General features: G+C 34.7%; 1 protein-coding gene across 2 annotated transcripts in view; it reads right to left on the reverse strand.

The window, feature by feature from the left end:
* The window catches only part of CSMD1 (CUB and Sushi multiple domains 1), a 1,065,169-nt gene that overhangs the window by 124,034 nt on the left and 920,285 nt on the right, over positions 1–20,850 (reverse strand). For both annotated transcript variants that reach the window (XM_038133051.1, XM_038133050.1), the window contains exons 37-39: positions 15,449–15,553; positions 5,798–5,916; positions 209–278 (exon numbers count right to left, since the gene is read on the reverse strand). In XM_038133051.1, coding sequence (XP_037988979.1) covers positions 209–278; positions 5,798–5,916; positions 15,449–15,553 — 294 coding nt within the window. The remainder of the gene's footprint in view (positions 1–208; positions 279–5,797; positions 5,917–15,448; positions 15,554–20,850) is intronic.

The raw sequence follows: 20,850 nt of genomic DNA on the forward strand, positions 1-20,850 counted from the left end.
TTGCCCACTTTCACAATATTTTTTTAAAATAGCATTTAACCATTTATAGACAAACACATTATCTTTTTTTCCCCCATATTTTATAGATACACATGGAAACTCAAAAAAGTATTGAATGAAGCAGAATTAAGTTGAGGAACAATGGACATGACAAGGTCAGGAGTTCCTTGTGACTGACGTTCAGAAAAATGAAAATGGGTTTCCATACCAATGCAGAGAGGAGACGGATAGTTCCAGCGTCGAACTGTTCCTGGCATACAAGAAATATGAGAACGGCCCTGTTTGGAAAGGGTAAAACATTAGATTACAGATACTCATTTATAGGACTTTCTTGAAAGACAGAGCTCCACAGGACCTCCTGGAAAATCTAATCAGTGTATGTTCTTATTTCAGCCAAGTACATAATAATTTCTTGAATGAAACTCTATTTTCAAATAGTTCAGGTTTTATGTTCCTATTTTTTTATTGGATAAATGTTCTAAAATATCTTTCCTCTGGTAACTTGAAAACTTCTTAAAAGTAGAAGCAGCTAACTATGTGCTTTCATCTGATTAGTTCACTGCCTGTTTCAATTCCAGTGTGTTCCATCTACAGTGATGAGTTTTATGTTGCAATCTATAGTTGAGTTTTATGCTGCAATCTGTAGTAAATCAAACATTGCTCTGCATGATTACTACAGACACAGAGAGGAATTTGTTCCTCATCTACTTGCTACAGATGTTCAATGTGGACCATGCCAAGAGTGCCATCAACAAATAGCAGCAGGCCTTGACCTCTCACATGGCCTCACAACATGACCCACTGCATTCATGCAACATCTTGGCAGACAGCTGTAGAAATACAAGTGCCTCTTTATATAACTGTCATGTTTAATTTACTCCGTCTATTTTTAAGAAAAATCACAAGAACCAAGCAGACTCATGTGGTGGCAGGAAGTAAATCAAGACATGGCTGTAACTTGCACAGTGTAATCCCCCATACCTCAGGGTGACTGCCTAGGACCAAAATGCTCCCATCTTTGTTTTCCCTAGGAACAGTTCAAACTGTTAACAGTAGCACAAAAAGTCTTCTTTTTTGTCAATTCTGTCCTTTGAGATACTCAGGCTATGCATTCTTCTGCTGAAATGCAAACCTAAATAAACTGGCAGGAGTGAGAGCAACTGATACAAAGATTGAGACACAGGATTGAGAGCAAGGTTTAGTTTCTCTTTTGATTATTTGAATATACAAACTTGTGCAAGTCACTTAACATCCCTAGTTTATTTTTATCAGGTGTATTATGACTCTAAAATTTAGTAAGGCAGCACATCTTATCAATATAATATGAAGATGTATTTAAATATTATTTGTCCATAGTAATCATAATCTCATAAGAAAAAGAAAAGAAAAAGAATGAATAAGTAAACAGCAGTAAAAGAAAATCGATTTGATGACATTTCTTCCACACTATTTGGAATGCTTACACTCTACCTTGAATAAAGTTCATATAGAACTGCGTGGAATAAAACTCCTTTAATTAATCATTTAGTTATGTATATTTAGGTAATCATGTTCTGAAAGCCAAACTGAAACACAACCAGAAAACTACTTGGAAGGCAAAAAGGATCAGTTTTCACTAAAATAATGGAAAATAAATTAGTCTTTTTCTTCTAAAAACACTCCAAGTTGATAATTCAATAAAAATCTTTTTCTTAAAAGATACATTTTTAAAGGAAAAAAGTGCATGGATTTACTGTGTCATCTTAGTTACTTGCAAAATGGATGCAGTTTTGAATAATTTAATTAATGGAATATTCCCTGTTTCACTCCCTCTTTCCAAGATTGCATTGTTTTATTTTAGTCTCTTTTTCTAGTTTTCTGTGATTGCATGTCTCTGATGTGAGTCAAGGGGGAATATGTAAATTAACTACCACATTCAGGAAAAACATAAAATAGCCTATAAAAGATCTTTTGAAAAATAAAATTAAATGATTCCTCTATCTTCAAGCCTCTTTCCAACAAGAGCACACTCTGATTTCAGTCTTTTCAAGTTCCCTCCTGTGGGGAGACACTTAATCCTACAGCTAGCAATTACCTTTCTTATGCATCTCCAGGTAGTAGTTCGAGCTCTATGACTTTTCTGGTAAGTCTCAATTATAAACTAATCCACAGCTGATTGTTATTGCTAGCTGTGAATATGTTCTTTAAAGACTGAGGATAAATTCACAGCTAAAGAGAAAACAAAAAAGATTATAAAATGTTACGCTGGTCTATATTTGTTGAATAGGAAACATGGTGTGCCTCATAGAACACTATTTTATAATTATTTCTTTTTAATTTGGATCCTATTTTACTTGTCCTGTCTGACTAACATGCTTTATATATAGATATGTATGCGCTTTCTTGCAGCAGAGTCCATACAGCATAGCAATTTTCATCAATATTTTGAAAAGACTCAAACTCTTTTCTACTGAATTTGGATATTGAAGATCTTTGTTTTACACTTGGAACAAGCTCATGAAATTAGGTTTTACACATGTCAGCTTCCACAGCTAGTATTAAATTTTTAAATGTATTGAGAAAGAGGTTTACAGTTGGAATATATGCAGTTAAGGAACAATATGGTATGAAACTTTAAGGAAGTATTTAATAGTAGAATCCCTGTAAGTATATAGAAAAAAGTCCAGTTAGTCACATGAAAGGGCTACAGATAAGACCTGCATATAGACAAAAGACATTATATGGATTTGTGATAGTGATATACACAGTGCATTGAAATTTAGCTTTAATACAGATGAGAGTTTTTTTGTGTGCAGCTCTCTTCTTCACAAATGCATCATTATGCATTATTATGTATTTATGAATGTGCATTATGATTGTTTTTTAAGTAAAAATAGATCCAAAACTTCAAGCCAGGGCTAACAATGTGTATCTTCAAAAGGTTTCTTGTACTTACTCCAAACACTTCTGAAGTGGTTAGAATACTCACATTCTACTGTTATCACTCCACATCAATGTTTCACCAGTACCATTTTAAGTATGGACAGAATATTTGATAATGCTGTATCTTAAGCATGTATCCATTTCTAATCCATGTAATTAAAAACTGAATAATGATGCCCTTTTTTCAATACGCAAGATTTAGACATTTCTAAAAGTTGAAAAAGGTAGGGATAAAAGAGTCTGCAATATGATGGGCAATACAAGTAGAGGTCACCCCACTAAATCTAAGCAGTTTCAAGTTTGCTACCTGTGTTAACCTTTTAATATTACTGATGAAGAATGATACTTTAAGAGTAAAGTTCCTGTTCTAACATGAAATATTAGTATGAACCAGTCCTTGGAGGAGTATGGCTGATTATCTCATGTCACAATGAAAATCTAAACAGCTGATTGAGATCAGATGGCTGGTTTTTATAATAAATTAATTGTGTCATATGTTATTCCATCTCCATAGGAAACCATTCGTATTGGCTCAGTTTTTTTCACTTATTTCCTATTTAATCACTCCTATAAGCTTAGCCATAAATCAGATGTTTGCCTAAATATATTTCAGTCATAACAGCTCAGAAGCAGTGACATGGATCACAGCAATGAGGAACGAAACACCTCTTGGCAATTATATGAAAAGCAATTATATAACAGCCCTACCAGCAGATCTTGATCCTTTCACCATAAAGTAGAACTGAATAAAAATATATAAAGTATTGCACATAACTTTTCTACAAATATTCAAAATAGGAACATTTCTCAAAAAAAAAAAGGCAAAAAAAAAAAGATTACTATTTTTTAAATCCAAAAACTCTTAAAATACCATCATATTATTGTTGTGTAACCAAATTTATTACAGGCTGACTTTCAGATAGATTCTGCATTGAAATAGACTGTCCTGAATTTACAGATGAATAATGCTAAATTTAGCTCAATGCATACAAAAAATCCCTAAAAGAACATATAAGCTACATCTATACCAATGGAAGTGTGTAGGATTGAGTGCAAATGCTCAGTTCTTTGTATATCTACCTCCTTAACTTTTTTCTTCTGAATTAATCTCCAAAAAAGTGCCACGATGCAAACTGTGTATGAGGAATAGTCTCTGGCTTGAAATAATTACTACTGTTATATTTCAGCTAGGCCAAAAGCATGCCAGCATGCCGTTTCAACAAATACATAGTGCTTAAGATGAAATTTCAGTTCCCATATCTTTGCCTCAGCTACAGTAACATAGGTATAGACACATATGCCCTTTCATCATTTACTTAGTTTAATGCTACTTTGAAATAGAAAACTGTTAATGGCTCAACAGTGGTCTTTAAATGAAAGTATGAATCTATTTTGGTGTGAATTTTTAATGACAGATAATCCTTCTGAAGGGATCATGTCATAAAAATGTTATCAAATTTCTCATTTCTTACTGAAACGCTAACTACAAATGATAATGTAAGGGAAACATGAACTAGAGAAAAAAAAGTTAAAAACTCCAAAAGTTTATGGGTTTATACCATTAGGTATTTTCATAATAATATTAATTTTGAAAGAAAAACACTTAAGTAGTTCATATATGAACAATCAGCTGTCTTTTAAGTAACCCACAAACTGTTAAATAAGCAATGAGTGCTCAGGGTAGATGGAGAATCAGCTTTGTCGTGCTCAAGTCAAATCTTTTCTAATTAGTAGGATACTAATATAACAAAATATTTTTTTTTCTATGCATATGGAATGCTTCCAATGCAGGTTGTTTCACGTCATGTAAAACAAGTAAAGAGAATGAATTACTTTAAATACTTGACCTATGCCTGCCATACATGACTGAAAAGGTAAGGATATTCCTGGCTATCTAGAGAGACATTTCATGTGCATATGTTCCCACAACTAGCCTAGAGGCAAGATGCTTAGTCTGAATCCTGCAAGAATTTTAGAAGAATGGTAAGAAATATGGAGACCAAAGAAACATCCTATATATGTTGTGGGAACACTGGATTGGCTGTCCTCAGATGGGGAACGTTATCCTTGTAAGGAACAGAAGTTGTGATGCTTTGCCTTCTCTGATACAGGTTTTACACTGTCTTGGTTGGGACCTATTACCAAGCAAAAGATTCTGAACTCAGGTGTTCTCAATGTATTTTACCAGTGGTGGATTACATTTAAACAAATTAGAGAAAATAGTGAGGAAAGAAAAACACTTTTAGTCTTAAATTTACAGAGTGCTGAAAAATTTACAAAGAGCACCTCAATCATATGTCTACCATGGGAAACTAAACCAGTGTGTGAACAGAGAACATCCCCAATCAGTGAACTAATTTCTAATACTTTTCCGTGAAAGATTTTTAAAAGTAGATTTAACATTAATAACATTTACTTTAGAAATTAAATTCCACAATTCATGAGCAGAATATGAAATCCCACACCGTATTTCTACATTAAAATTTCACCTAGATAAATAAATCCCCCAAAAGAAAAAAAAGACAGCACTCTATAGTAAAGTACTATAAAAATTTTCTGGAGAAAACATTTTATTCATGTTATTTCAATGTCCATTTTGATGGCCTTTACTGCTCAATGGCATGTTGATCTACGACAAAATTTGCCCAGATTTAAGACAAAATTTGCCCAAAATAAGCCCAGTTTATTGAGGGACAGAAATGCCACACGTTTGTAGCTTAATAGTTTGGGAGCACTCACATAGGCTTTACCTAAATCATCTCTATGCACACACTACAGATTCTTCATTAGAATATGTTTTGGACAGGTCTCTTGGCATTTTATTGCAATCATTCCACAGTGTATTATTCAAAGAAAAAAAGAAAGAAAGAAATACCTGTAATGTATATCCTGGCTCACACTGAAATGACAGAACATCATTCACCATGTATCTATCTCCTGATTTGATCCCATTGCTAGGAATTACTGGTTCTGGACAGGCAGCAAGGCCTACAGCTGGAAAAAGTAAAGACAAAGATTGAGAAAAACATAGATAAGTGGACAGCAGGTGTTCATTGATATTCTCTGTCTTAATGAATTATTTCCACAGAATTATGGGTATTTAAGAAAACATTCATTAAGAATTCATTTCAATAATAAACTGAAATTTTGTTCAAAACACAGTTTTCAGAACTGTTCTACAGAATACCAGTGGTATGGCTGAACCACAAAGATTATAAACTGTGACTGTACCAGTTACCAGGTCACATTGCCATGACACACTGCACAGTTTTATAGTCTCCAAAGCAGTATTGTGATTTTAGTTTGTTAAAAATCCTGGGTTTTATTTGTTTGCTCATTTAGCTTTACTGGGGTTTTTTAATCCTTTCTTTTCCTTGTGAATGAAGTGGAGAGAGAAAGATGAAATACGCCTTATTCATGTTCTCTCTTTTCAACAATAAATGAGCAGAATAGTATGTTCTTAATTACTTTTGAGCCAGGTATGACAAAACAAAAGATTAGTTTAACAAAGACTCTCCATGATTAGAAAATTCTCAAATTTGTTCACCTAATTTGGCAACCTAAAATACAAAATTCTGCTTTTTGTCAAGCACATATCACTGTTTTTCCTTGTGTGCTATCTAAAGAGTTTGCTAGTCAGCACTACTGAAAATTAAATATCAACTTTTCCAACTAAGTGAAAATACTCCAAATGAATAAGACAGTTGACAAATGATAGATTAGATTAAGTAATTTTGTGCTCTTAAAATTTTCGTAGCAAACACAAGGATCAGAAGAACCAATTTGTAAGCTCATGGTCTGACAACAGAATCTCATTCCCCTTATGTGAAAAACCTTTTGTAAAGTCAAACATCAGTTTAAAATACAATTTTAATTGTTAACTCATTTATTTGAGAAAATTACTCCTGAAACATCAATATGTAGTTTTTTATGTTTTACAAAAATATAATCTGTAGAAGCCAAAACAGAATGGAAATTATTTCCACAATGTGTGAGAAGACATTTTGGGAATTAATCAGCAAAAAATCCGTCAAGAGCAGAGAAATATGATACTTCACTTAATGTGATCCTGTGCATCCTTCAATTCAGTTGTGTGAAAAAAAAACCCTGACTACTACTCTCAATATTTTCCTATGAAATCTAACCTGTTTGGTGACAGTATACGCAACTGGACCCTTGTTTAGTACAGAAATTGCATTATATTTGACTTTATTCTGATACATGACATGTTAGTCTGTTGTTCCAGATAGTTCATCATGAAACAATATCTGGTATCATTCACTGAGACCCTGGCCTTTCTAAGGAAATACTATTTTCTTACAGGTAATGTTGATCACACATTTTCATACAGACATAGTTTTAACTTTATGCCATAAACCTTTATGTATGTACTTCTCATCACTCAAATATAAATGCCTTAAAAATATTACATGCACAAATAAAAATTTCACACCATTCCAGTCTTTTTCAAGTTTTAGCTGAAGTAAATATATTTTTTCCTAATAAAGCACACGGAAGTCTGAAATAGCTTTTATACTTTCACAGGAAATCGGGATTGCTTTTCCATTTATTTTCTTTCCTGGAATTAAGTTCTATTGTCCTGAACGTTTCTTGTTATTCCTGTGCCCTTGAGTTTTACTATATTTTACTTTTATCAGGAATGAAGAAAATGACAAGCCATTCTAATTCTGAGTGAAAACCATCAAGGTATGAAATATAGTCTTCATAACAAATGAGGCAAGAGGTATCAAACAAAACATTCTCAAATTAGCAAATAAAGAATTGTTTAATAATGGGACCTCCCTGAAGCAGTTATTTTGTGTACTGGAATGTATAATTTAGGAAAATATCTAAACATACTTAAAGGTTTTCAGAAATTTCTATCACAGAATTTACGAATTTTGATATTCTTCCAATACAATCAATTTTCAAATGATGTTATGGTGACTTTACATGGCCACTAGGAATCTCATGTGTCGTCACTATGTGGAACTGTAATGTTTCAAATAATCACAAAGATATTGTCATTAACTTCAATGGTTTGGGTTTTGCTGCAGGTTAACTAGTTTCATACTTTTGGTCAATCAGTCTGTATTCCACAATACCATAAAAGTATTTGTGTCTGGAAAGTTCCTTTGAGTATAGGTAATAAATAGCTGTGATATGCATCCACACACTGTTTCAGCATTAAATGATGTGTAATGCCTCATCTCAGTAATTCAAAGTACCATATACAGACTGCTGTTCACTAATTTGTAAATCCAGTGTTCAGAAAATCAATGCTTATTCCTGTATTTTCTCACCCTTCTCACTCTTGAATAGAAAATACAATTTAAAAACATCTGCTCCAAGATCACTGTTATTAAATAAATAAGCACCTACCAAAGACACAGTGACTAAATTGCTTACAGATATCAATGTACTTGCTGAATTCAGTGAATATAAATTTGAGGTTCACTTCCTGTCATCAAGAAAATTGTATTTTGGAACTCAGCATTCCTGTATGTTGAGAGTAACAGGGCTGCAGGCTTGGATCTGTATGAATAAAGTTACTTTTACATATTTTTGTGAGTTACAGAAACAGCTATATAGCAACACTAATACTGTGCTTGTTATATAGCTCATTCTGTCACTGGTCAGATAGCATACAGAATTTAAACAGACTATGATCAATCAAAAACCTTCAAATTAACTTTCTATGTAACTGATATTGTAGTATACTATGTATTTATCTTTAACGAATTCTAATAATTAGGTCAAAAACTTTTTTTCTGCTAGCTGCTTATACTTTTCAAAACATTTCGTATATACTATTTCTTTGGTCTGAAAAATGATGCAAATTATAGAATATTCTGTCAGAATGTCATAAAACACTTTGACTTCCTTTGATATACCTGATATTAAGAAGCAATATTACTATCCCAAAAGCAAGAGAAAGTTGAAAGCAGAATCAAATACTATTCTGAATCCTCAAATCTCTGTTATTCTAACCATTCCATAATACTAGCTCAGTGTATTTCAAAAATTCATTTAGTTAGAACAGGTCCAAACATCAAAAGAATGCTTGAAAGAAAGCAAACAAATTCTGGTATCTGAGGACAAACTTGGAACTTAAATATTCAGAGACTCGGAAATACATTATTAAACTAGGTTGTATGTGAACAGTCACTAATACAGGGAAAACATGTTAAATGTCAAGTCCAAGCAATCAAAAAAGGAGAAAGGATTTCTTAAGTGCATGCTTTTCAGAGCTCAGCTTCTGCTATGCTGTACAAAATGGAACACATCAATGCCAAGAGTGATAACCCTCTCCCTGACCTCCTTCCACTTACTGTTTGCTAAACACTTTCTTGACTCTGCTGTGGCATGAGACAGATATGCTTTACTTACATAATTATATCCATGCCTACAATTACCTCAAATTCTGTCCAAACATCACTGCCACTGCTGGCAGAAAGAAAATCCTTGCTGGCATATCTGACAATGTGAATGCCCATTAGTGTCCACTTCAGAAAGCTGAGAACTGGACATCACAAGAATGTCTTGACAGCTAGACCAAAAGTCATCAGGCTTTTTCTTTTTTCAATTCCTCCCACTCTATGCAGCTAACGGAAACATATTATGCTTTACTATATTACAAACATCAAGCTGGAGTGAATTGTTCTTTCCATTTTGATGATGGTGTATATCAAAATCCAAGCTGTCCCTTTCAAAACTTCATGCTTCAGACACCAGCCTAGAAAATGTCTTTATCTCAGTGAGTTACTGCAGAGAGGTCAGATTCTTGTCAACATCTAGTAAGTTGTGCAGATATACTGACAGGATCAGGACCTGCTAAATTAAAAATGGCATGTTTATGATTCACACCTGCTTTAACACAGGGAAACAGAAAAGACTTGCACTGAAGAGCTACATTAAAATCCAAATTGCATGAAAGATCTTAAACTGGACCTGTGAAATACAATATGCTACTTGGAAGAATATATTTTCCTCTTTGCTAGTCTGATTTTTATCTTTAATTTATTAGATATCTTCATGATAGAGAAGTACTACAAAAGAAAGTCGATTCCTCTCTAGTTCCCCTACCAGTAAATCCTTTCGTTCAGCTGCCAAGAACCTTTAACACTTGAAAAGACATGACAGAGTGGCTTCAGAAAAGGAGATGTTGGTTAAAAGTAAGATATGTTCTCATACATAGTCCATAATCTTAGTATAGCAGTAAACTTAAAGCTTAAAAAATGAGTGATGCTGACCTGTGCCATATATCCTAATTCAAGATAGCAGAGCTGGATGACACTATTAAAATATTCATTGCATGAAAGAACATTTTTACTGAAAGATTTAATTCTAATCCCTAAATTAAGAGAGATAAATAGATAGATAGATAGATAGATAGATAGATAGATAGATAGATTGATTCTTAAAGACATTTTAAAAGGTGGCCTAAACCTATATATCAATATTCAGCATATATTCAGTTTTTACTAAAACAAACTTGACTTTAACTGAGAATTTCAAGCAGCATGAGGAGAAAAACAATCATTATTTCTGGACTTTTAATTTTTCCACTTGTTTGAATATTAAGGAAAACATTTAAACTACCACTAAATAAATACATGAGGTTTTAAACCAAGATTAAAAGATCAGTGGCCACAAATGCAGTGGAATTAAACAGTCACATTTCCAGAATGAACCATTTGGATCGCTGATTCCTCCATTCACTAGATTAAAAGTAATTCAATCAAATAACAGGGATATTTATTCTTCCTACTGTTGTACATATTAGGAATGCAACAAAGCACTCTTTGATTTTACTTGCTGGAGGTAGTGAAAATAATTACGTTTGGTATTGATTCTAGCACATGCATATGAAGGATTAGTTAAATGATTAATCTCGTCTTTTCTACAGTAACCTGTTGCATATTTTACTGCTATGTTAACCGTAGGCTGCTGCAAGCATTTTAAAAACGTACAGCCCTTCTGAAATAACAGGAAACATCACATAGTAGCCCTCAACAATACTTACAATTCCATTGTGACTACAAGGAAATTTTTCTAAGGCACTGACCAATTGTTTTTTTTAATATGAGTTTGTGTATCTGACTTGAAAAACAAAACAAAACCAAAACCCAAACAAATAAAAGAGCGAAACAAACAAATAACAATGAAACAAAGGAAAAAAATCTATGTCATCAATCTGACCATAGCATACAAATTCAGCAGACCACTTAACTTGGGCAAATGAACTTTTACATTCTTAATGTCTAAACCAAAAATATCCTAAAGTAAATGACAAAATTATGTTATTTGCCTTCAGACTTGTGTGTTTTTGAAGGCTACAAATGAAACCTATGCACTGCCTAGATTAGACATAGACTTAGGTTTGCAGGAGCAGACTGTCCAGATCTTTCCCAGGAAAATAAAGACATATATAGAAAAAAGCTTTAAATGGACAGGGCAAGAGAAAGACATTGTTAAAAGGAAGAAAATGTTTCAAGAAATAAAACTATTCTTATTCAAACATTTAAATTATCTTGAAATGTTTACGATTTGAATAAGCTTTCATCAGTGGCTGAAGCTTGCATAAAGTATTTATGAATTTCTATAAAGTTATTTCAAAACAATATACAGTGTGCAATATAAGATATGTGATCAAATGATAGCAAACTAAATATATCTTACTGAAGTAAAGTTTTCCCTAACATAGTGATCCAAACTCAGGCATGTTTATAGCATTTACACTGGTGAAATATCTTCTAAATAGAAATACTTCTCCGTTTATTCTAAAATATGATGTGCAAGTTATAGAGGCATAATTTTTATTGTGAGTAAACAATTTAGTAGTGTCTGAAGGACACTCTCGTCTGTTGCGCTTTGCTGAGCCTTAGAATTTCTCCTGGGATGAAGGGAATGTTCCTAAATAATTCTCACTTTCTAATGCTGTAATGAAGACTTTTTATACAAGGACATCAGAGCTCTGCAGAATACTGTAATGGTTAATTTAGAGTAGTTTCAGCTACTACTCTAGTTTGTAATTTATGTAAAAGGTAAGGCAAGATTAAACACTATTAGGTCCACCTTCTGTCTTCTATCCCTGCTGTAGTCTGCTGATGTAGGATTTGAATTACAAATTTGGATCAAGGTGCTGAACAGCTGCTTATTGTGAATGGATGTTTTCTGTTAGTATCTATAGTAGGAAAACTAATTGTCTCCACTCTAATTCCTGTCTTTCCCCTAGAGAAGTAATTATATCATAGACTCATAAAACATGCTTATTTGGAAGGGACCCAAAAGGATCATCAAATCCGACTCTTTGCTCTGCACAGGACATCCCAAGAGTCACATCGTGTGACTGAGAGAATTCTCCAAACACTTACTGAGCTCTGTCAGGCATGGTGTGGTGACCACTTCCCTGGGGAGCCTGTTCCAGCGCCCAAACACCCTCTGGGCGAAAAATCTTTTTCTAATATCCAACCTACATGTCCCCTGACACAACTTCAGGCCATTCCCTTGGGTCCTGTCACTGATCACCACAGGGAAGAGATATGGGTCTGCCCCTCCTCTTCCCCTCACAAGGAAGCTGTAACTATGGTGAGGTCTCCCCTCAGTCTCCTCCAGGCTGAACAGACCAAGAGATCTCAGCCCCTCCTCATACGGCTTCCCCTCAAGGCCCTTCACTGTCCTCATGAGCTTCCTTCAGAAATATTTTAATAGCTTAATGTCATTTTTAAGAGTTGATTATACCAGAAAGTTACTTCTACAAAGCATTTTATCTAGAAAGAATCAAAGGACAAACAAACAATGCAGGTGCGCAGGGCCAGGAGTTGGATTCAATGATCCCGATGGGTCCCTTATAACTCAGCATATTCTATGACTCTTTGACTGTTAACCTGTTTCTCCTTATTTATTTTTTTTTACATTTATTGAAACTATCTGATGTTCTAACATAGCATTTCATGTTAAATGGTTTTTTCCCCAGACAGCTGATATTTTTGTGTTTTCTTTATTAACACAACCCTTCAGCAAAATGATATTTTATTCCAAATTTTAGATTGACTTCTGAACCAAAGGTATTTATTTTTCAGATGCTGCTTCAAATATTAGGTGACCAAACGATCAGAGACTTCAGAATTCATAATCAAATACTAGCAATATCTGCACAGAAAAGTATATCCTACTCTGCTTTTTTCTTGATCTGAAAAGCTCTATATATACCTGTAAATTCTTGTTGTGGGAACTTGCTCAGTTTCTGTGTTCAGTCACACAGAGAGATATACTGTACTCCTACTAGACCTGCAGAGATCACGTAGCCACCTAACAAACAAATTCTTTTCTTTCCTGTCAGACTATCAACAGAATAGCTAACCAAGCCCTGGATGTTCAACATTGCTACCTTGACCTGCACTGAGGTGCACTTCTGAGATACACTAGCCTTGAAATATTAGCACCACTGAAGTCCAATAGATGCTTTAACAGAGCGCAGTGGGGAAATTGGCAATTAAGAAACACAGAAAAGTATAAATTTAAGTGATTTTACTTGTTAACAGAACAGATTTTTTTCAGGAGTTGAGTTGCAGAGAAAATAAAATTGATACAGTAAAATATAAAAATTTAAAATGTTAATTCTATGACTTTCTAGAATTGATGTTTATTTCTTTATGCTTCAAATGGAATTATACTTTCATTGTAGGTTAAACAGAAATACTAGAGGAGGAAAAACTGTGGAGGAGGAGTCTCCAGACCAAAAAAACACAACCAAACAAAAAAAAAAAATCTTTCTCAATCTAGTAGATTCTAAAAAAATTCCTGAAGAGGTAATACTCTTATTTTCATTCTACATCACCACTGGAATGATTGTATCAAAATAACCCATACAACATACTTGCATATAAATGTTTGAACTGTGCAGGGAATTAAATGAAAATAATAAGGACTATCTTGTGACTACAGTCATATTCAAATATTTATTATGAGCTGAAAATATAGTCTTTAAAAATTCTGTGAAGCTTTATATTTTCTTTACATTTTTTTATCGCAATCCTAAATGGAACTTATTAAAAATCATCCATGTTTATTTACTTACATGTACTTCTTCAAAACACTAAAAACAACACAGCCATTTTTAGATATTACTATTGGACTCAATGATATATAAAAGCTAGCTCCATTTTCAAGAAAATTCTTGAATGGCCTTTGAAAAAAAGAGAGGATGCTTCAAAAATTATAAGGATTGACTTTATGACCTTCATCTAAGCACTCAGCAGACAGTCAACTCATCATAGCACTTGATAAATAGTAGACTATTCTTAGCAATATCTACTTCCAATTAAAATCACATGAGCTATGTGTAAGCAAGCACATGTACTGAATTTGCTATTATTCTATAGTATTTTAAATTTTGGATAGATGTAATAATACAAAAGTGTTTGAATTAAATATGATTATGTGAGGCAATGTTTATAACTCTACACCGCTCTATTTTAGAATGAAGTTTCTCAGAAATCATATAAAATTGATATATAGCAGAATTTGCCATGAAAATTCTTAGGTTATTATGTTTTTATCATCAGTGATTTACAGTGATAACTGTTGTGTTTTCTTGTAGCTCTAAATTGTATTTGCGTTACCCCCAGATGAAGGGAGGAAGGAAGAATGAATCTGACTCCATGTTCTCAGAAGGCTAATTTATTATTTTAAGATACTATATTATATTAAAGAATGCTATACTAAACTATACTAAAGAATACAGAAAGGATACTTACAGAAGATTAAAAAGATAATGATGAAAACTCTTGACTCTTTCCAGAGACCAAACACATCTTGACCCTTATTGGTCAATTAATCAGAACAACCCACAGCAGAAACCAATGAAACAATCACCTGTTGGATAAACAATCTCCAAACTCATTCCAAAGGAGCAAAACACAGGAGAAGCAAATCATATAATTATTGTTCTCCTTTTTCTCTGAGACTTCACAGCTTCCCAGGAGAAAAATCCTGGGTGAAGGGATTTTTCCAGAAAATGTGAACACCTCAGCTCTGGAATTAAAATGTTGTTTTTTTGCAACTATAGCAATTTGTTGAGAGAAAATAATTTGAAGGAAAGAAAAGAACTAAAAGGCATAAATATATTCACATATTAATAGGAAAAAATATACTATCTTCTCTGGTTTTATTATTTTCAAGCAGAGAAATTAACTCCTACTTTTTTTTTGTCACCTAAAGTAAGCTGAAGTAAGTTAAGAAAACCCACATCAATATTTAACCTCACATTTAAAAAATGCTGTTATGATTTGCCAGGTTGACTTGTTATGTGATGCTAATTTGTGAAAGCTGTTTCCATCAATTTCAAATGTCACTTCATTTAAAATTTCAGTTTAACAGATAACACTTATACAAGGCTTGGTAGTCAGGAAAAGAAAACAACCAACCAACCAACCAAGCAAAAACAACAATGTAAAATATCTGTTTCCCTTTGTACCTGCATGCTTTTCCCGAGTAAGTTTCAAAAATCAAGGAGCCTTACTTTTGTATTCCAGGTGAAAACCAGCTGCTGCCACACTAATGTCAGAGTGAAAATGAAGGTAAAGTTGATTGGAGGTGCTATTCAACAGTGCTGGCACAGTTGTACCTGGAAAGATAAAAGTTATGGAATAAACGACAGCACGCTGATTGGAGTTTTGTATAGGAGAGACATAACCAGGACTAAATCAGACAGGACTGCTTTCTTCTAATTCTCTTCATGGGAATGAAATATTCTGCTGCGTTCTGCCTTGTTTTCTCCTGAAGTTGCAGGAAAAGTTTGATTACAAGCCAAACAGTAAAAGGCTATGTAAATACAATCAAACAAGATCCCATCATGTTTAGAGGAAGCCTTATTGACTTAGACAGAATAAAAAGAGATGTAAGGAGAAAAAAAAATCACATAAATAAAAGATTTTATTATGACAACAAGGTCAACTGCCATTTTTCCTGTTTCCTCACATTTCTATAAAACTTGCAGTACAGAACAAAGAAGTCCAGATTTTTTTTGTGTGTACTCCACACCTTCTTCCCACAATAACATTTCAACCACTTATGCTAATTCAGAGGATATGACAGAAAATGAAGAAACAGGCACAACACATTTTTAAAAAATCCCAAAACAACAAAGTAGCTTTTCCTAATTCAAATATCTATAATAGAATTGCTTGTTGTGCATCCTACACAACAAGTTTATCACTAACCCTGGATACATTCTTTGCCACTGGAATTGCTAAGTCTGAAAAACACTTATTTTATTATCACATGGTACCATGTAACTCATAATCTACTGTCTAAAGCTAGAAGACCTACTGAGGCTAAAAATTACATCATTTTCTATGATTACCCTCAAAGACAATATCAAGTAGCTAATGAACTTCAATGGTGGATGTATAAGAAAAATTCTCATTTCCTGTGGGGCATTTTCTGTTTCTAAAGTAACTGTCAGCAGCCTAGATATGAGTCTGAAACTTGGGCTTAAGAATTGTTGAAAAGAATTATCTTCCTATGCCTACAATCTAAACTAGGAACTGGTAAATACTTCTAGATCTAAAAATGAACTAAGGAAAATCTTGATATAAATGGGGGACCTGAAAGATTACAAACTGGTCTTTAAGGAAGGTGTTTGCCATCTGATATGGAGACTCAAAGTATCCAAATTCAGAGAGTACAGAGCACTCACATAACACAATATTACTATGGAGTACAGAAAACAGTGAAGCATCTCCCTGGAAGAAGGACTTTTCATAGTATCTGTTATAGAAACCTCCCTGTCTGACCATCCAGACAGGCTGGTCACACTCCCACCACCAGGGACTTCTCACAGTGGGCAACTCCAATGATCTGATGAGTCCCCATTTCACTGCCTGCACACCTCACCCTCACAGTCAGATCAGGTTTCCTCACAGATTCCACCCCAAGTCTCCCACAGCAGAGTCTCGGATATTTCATCCCATAAAGCCATTTATTCACAGGGCACTTACACTGAAACAGCTCAAGCTGATGCTTCCAGGGATAATCCCAGCCAAGAAACCACTGGGCTTTTTCACCCTCACAGTCTCACCACTCTGAAAAGTCTCTTCTTTCCTAATCCTCAGCTCCTGCCACGTCTTTGAGTGTTTTGTCACCAGGCTGAACCACATGTCCTTGGGCCCTTTGCTGTGCAAGGTTCAAGGCTTCTTGCCTCTGGCTGCACTACCCAGAGGTCCATGAGCAGCTTGAACTGCAGCTGCTCATGCAGATACCGGCATCTACTGTATTCCTCAACAGCATCAATAAAGAATTTGAAATATATTTAAGGATGTTTAAGATGTCCTGTAGCAATGAGGATGTTAACTCATAATTACTATTATACTCTTCAATGAACAAAAGTCACCTGGCAGTTCTGTTCCTTTGTAGGACCTGGTAACATTTACCACCAGTCTTTTACTTCCTTAAAGGCTGACATTCATTAAGATGAAAAGTTAGATCCTATTGTACTGTGGGAAATAAATGAGGCTAATTCTCATAATTGCTACTTTCAATGGAATCATTCAGGCTGGCTATCTGTCACAAATGGAACCCCCAGGGACTGATAGTGACCCCACACACTTTCAATATCTTCAGAAATTATTTGCGTGGTGGGATTGAAAGCACTCTCACCAAGTTTGCTGGTGACACTGAACTGAGTGGAGGGCTGACTCGTCAGAGAGACCTGGAGAGTCTGAAAGAGTAGACTAGTAAGAATGGTATGAACTTTGTAACAGAGACAAGTGCAACACCCTGTTAGAATAAGCAGAAGAGCCTGCTACAGGCAAGGATTTGTGTACTTGGGGAGCAGCCTTGCTGAAAGGACCTGGGACTGTTGCAGTGGACAAGCTGAATGTGAATCAGCAGCGCACTGCTGCAGCAAATAAGGCAAATAGGTTCCTGAGCTGCACCCAGAGCAGCATTACTAGCAGAGACAGGGAACCAATCATACTGCTCTTTTCAGAACTTGTCAGGCTATGTATAGAGAATTGTGCCATTCTGGGCCTCACAATGCAAGAAAGACAATGACAGACTGGAGACATCCAAAGGAGAACCATAAAGATGATCAAAGGCTGGAGAACTTACCCTGTGAGAAAAGACTGAAGGAGTTAGGTCACTTCTTCCTGTAGAAGAGAAGGCTCAGAGGGGACCTCATCACAGTATTCCAGTACCTAAAGGGCTCCTCACTTCACTGGGAGCCGCAAGGAGAAGACACGGGGCAAGAGGTCCAAGATGCATGAGGGAATGTTTTATCTTTACATTAGAAAGAACGTTTTCACCATGGGAACCACCATGCCCTGCAGCAACCACTCAGGTGATATGGTAGAGTCCCCATCACTGGAGGTTTTGAAAATACAACTGGACAGAGTACTGGACAATATCATCTAGGTTTCCTTTCTTACAAAAGGTTGAAGTACATGATCTTGTTAAGTCCTTTTCAGCCTGGATTGTTCTATGATTTTATGATTCTATAAATCATTATCTATAATCAAATCTATAAACTGGAATTCTACTGTTGACTTGCTAACCTCTGCCTTTTCTGGGATTGGGTATATGAAGCATGGAAGATATGTTTCAGTGTGGTAACCAGACATAGAGTCCTAATTGTTTTGAACTTCCTTTACTGTCAACAGAGAGAAATGGTACTTAAAGGGCAGGAGCAGATATCATTGATGATACCTTAAGTGTAGATATGTGTAGCTATCTAATGCTCATGTAGACAGATACCATGGCAGGATACTGAGAATCTTATATACTTCTTAACCTTTTGATTGAAAATCTGTAGTCTGGAAAATAGGCAGATTTCCTAGGAGGCAGTAAATGCACACAAGTTTTGTCTAAAGGTTTATGAGGACTAATGGGTTTCCTACCTAAATGTTCCATTATGATATTATTACAGAAGTTTGTGTCCCTTTCAAGTATCAGCAATGACTGATAATGTATCTCATTCCAGAAGTAAACATTACGCTCAACATGTGAAAGTCTGTGTAGCTATCTAAGAAATTTCCAGGCCAAGAATGGAGATAAGTGGTCATTTTAAGCATTTCTTGGATTAGCACATGCATACAGCATAGGTCACATTCTTACCTAATTTCTTTCTAAATTTAACTACCATCATAAGAGTAGATTCTCCAGATGCCAACCTCAATGACTACTGTATTTGTATTCTCTCTCTGTCTATACACACAAAGACATATATATATATGTATGCATTCAAAAGAAGGATCTGCTCTACACATCTTGCAGCCAATGCTATATAGAGAAGAGTTGCACTGAGCATACAATGAGCTCAAACATGTAATCTCAGTCATCCAGGAATCTTGGAAAGGATTACAGAATGGCCAAAAAGACACAGACTCAGTGAATTCACCTGTCCAAATCAACTCTCTGACATAATTAGCACAATTTAGTCAGTTCTCAGTAACTGTCTACCTTTACCTCTTAAATGTGTATTTAGAAGACAGAGGAACCCACAGAGAGTGAATCACAAGACAATCGTTTCATACAAGATTTAGTAAGTGAGAAATTTTACCACTCATGAAATCATTCCTGGAATTCAGTTTCAATGCCACATCATTGGTTCAGTTTTGGAAACAGAAGATTTCATGTCCTTTTTACATATTCTTTCCCATGCAGAAAAAAAATTCTTCATTTTAGGTCTGACATTGATTATGGAAGAGACCAATCCACAATAAATCCATGCTACTTTATCTCCAATGAAATATTTCTAATACAAAAAGTTGTCTTTTTCAGTTTCCCTGGAAGTTAGGAAGGCTTTTAAGCTAAAGCAAGATGATACACTTATTTTGTAGAATAAGGAATTGTTTTGAGTCTTGAGTATTGTTAAATAGAATATTGTTGAATGCATAATTTAATCTGTTCTTTATCCAGTGGGTCCAATATACTAGCCACATAATTCACTTCCAAAAGTAGATTAATTTTCATAATTTCATTTTACTTATTTTCAACCTAGCATACAGCCTTGTCACTAGCATTTAAAATTATAGCTCTTGGGCTGGGTCTGGCTGGGATAGGGTTAATCACTGTAGGTGGCACAGTGCTTTGGTTTTGTGACCAAAACCGTATTGATAACACAGGGATGTTTGAGGTATTGCTGAGCAGCACTTACACAGTGTCATGGCCTTCCCACACTATCCCACCAGTGAGGAGGCTGGGGGTAGCCAAGAATCTGGGTGACACAGCCAGGACAGCTGCCCTTAACTGACCAAAGGGATATACCACACCTTATGCCATTCTGTTAATCAGTAATTTTTTTCAGTTGATTCTTCATTTCCTTACTAATCCAATATGCATCTATACTTCAAAAGTTTGTGAAATCACCAAAAGCAAAAATCTACCCACTTTAGTGACATCAGAATCAGAGCAGTAATCGTGAGTCTGGGTTATTATTCATTACTTAATCCCTTTCTCTTAGTTTGGTTTACAAAACACACTCTTTCTATAAAAAAGTCTCATATAAAGAGAAAAAGTGTATGTGCTTGATGCATTTTAAACAAGTAATTGACTGGTTTTTTTTTATATTCCAGTTGTATTAAATCAGTTTGTTCTGTGAGGTCTGGTGAGTTTAGATGAAGACTGAATGCTTCATCTTTTTCATGAGAAAGGCAGGCTAAAAAGAATAAGTCAAAGCTATCAAGGGAAACGCCTTGAATGTCAGTACCAATTTATATCCGTATATCTTCTCTATGTGAGGGGCAGGAAAGATAAAAGAAAGGATTTTTTTTGAAAGTATTATCAACTAAAGTCCACTAATCAAAGTTAAACATTTTAGTGTCCTATTTTCTACTGAAAACCTCTTTGAATTTGAATATTGACATGCTTACACCACCTGAAGTCTCCCAAAACCAAGAACATTTCATAATGGTATCAGAAATG

This window comes from Motacilla alba, chromosome 3 (assembly GCF_015832195.1).
Source record: "Motacilla alba alba isolate MOTALB_02 chromosome 3, Motacilla_alba_V1.0_pri, whole genome shotgun sequence".
NCBI lineage: Eukaryota > Metazoa > Chordata > Aves > Passeriformes > Motacillidae > Motacilla > Motacilla alba.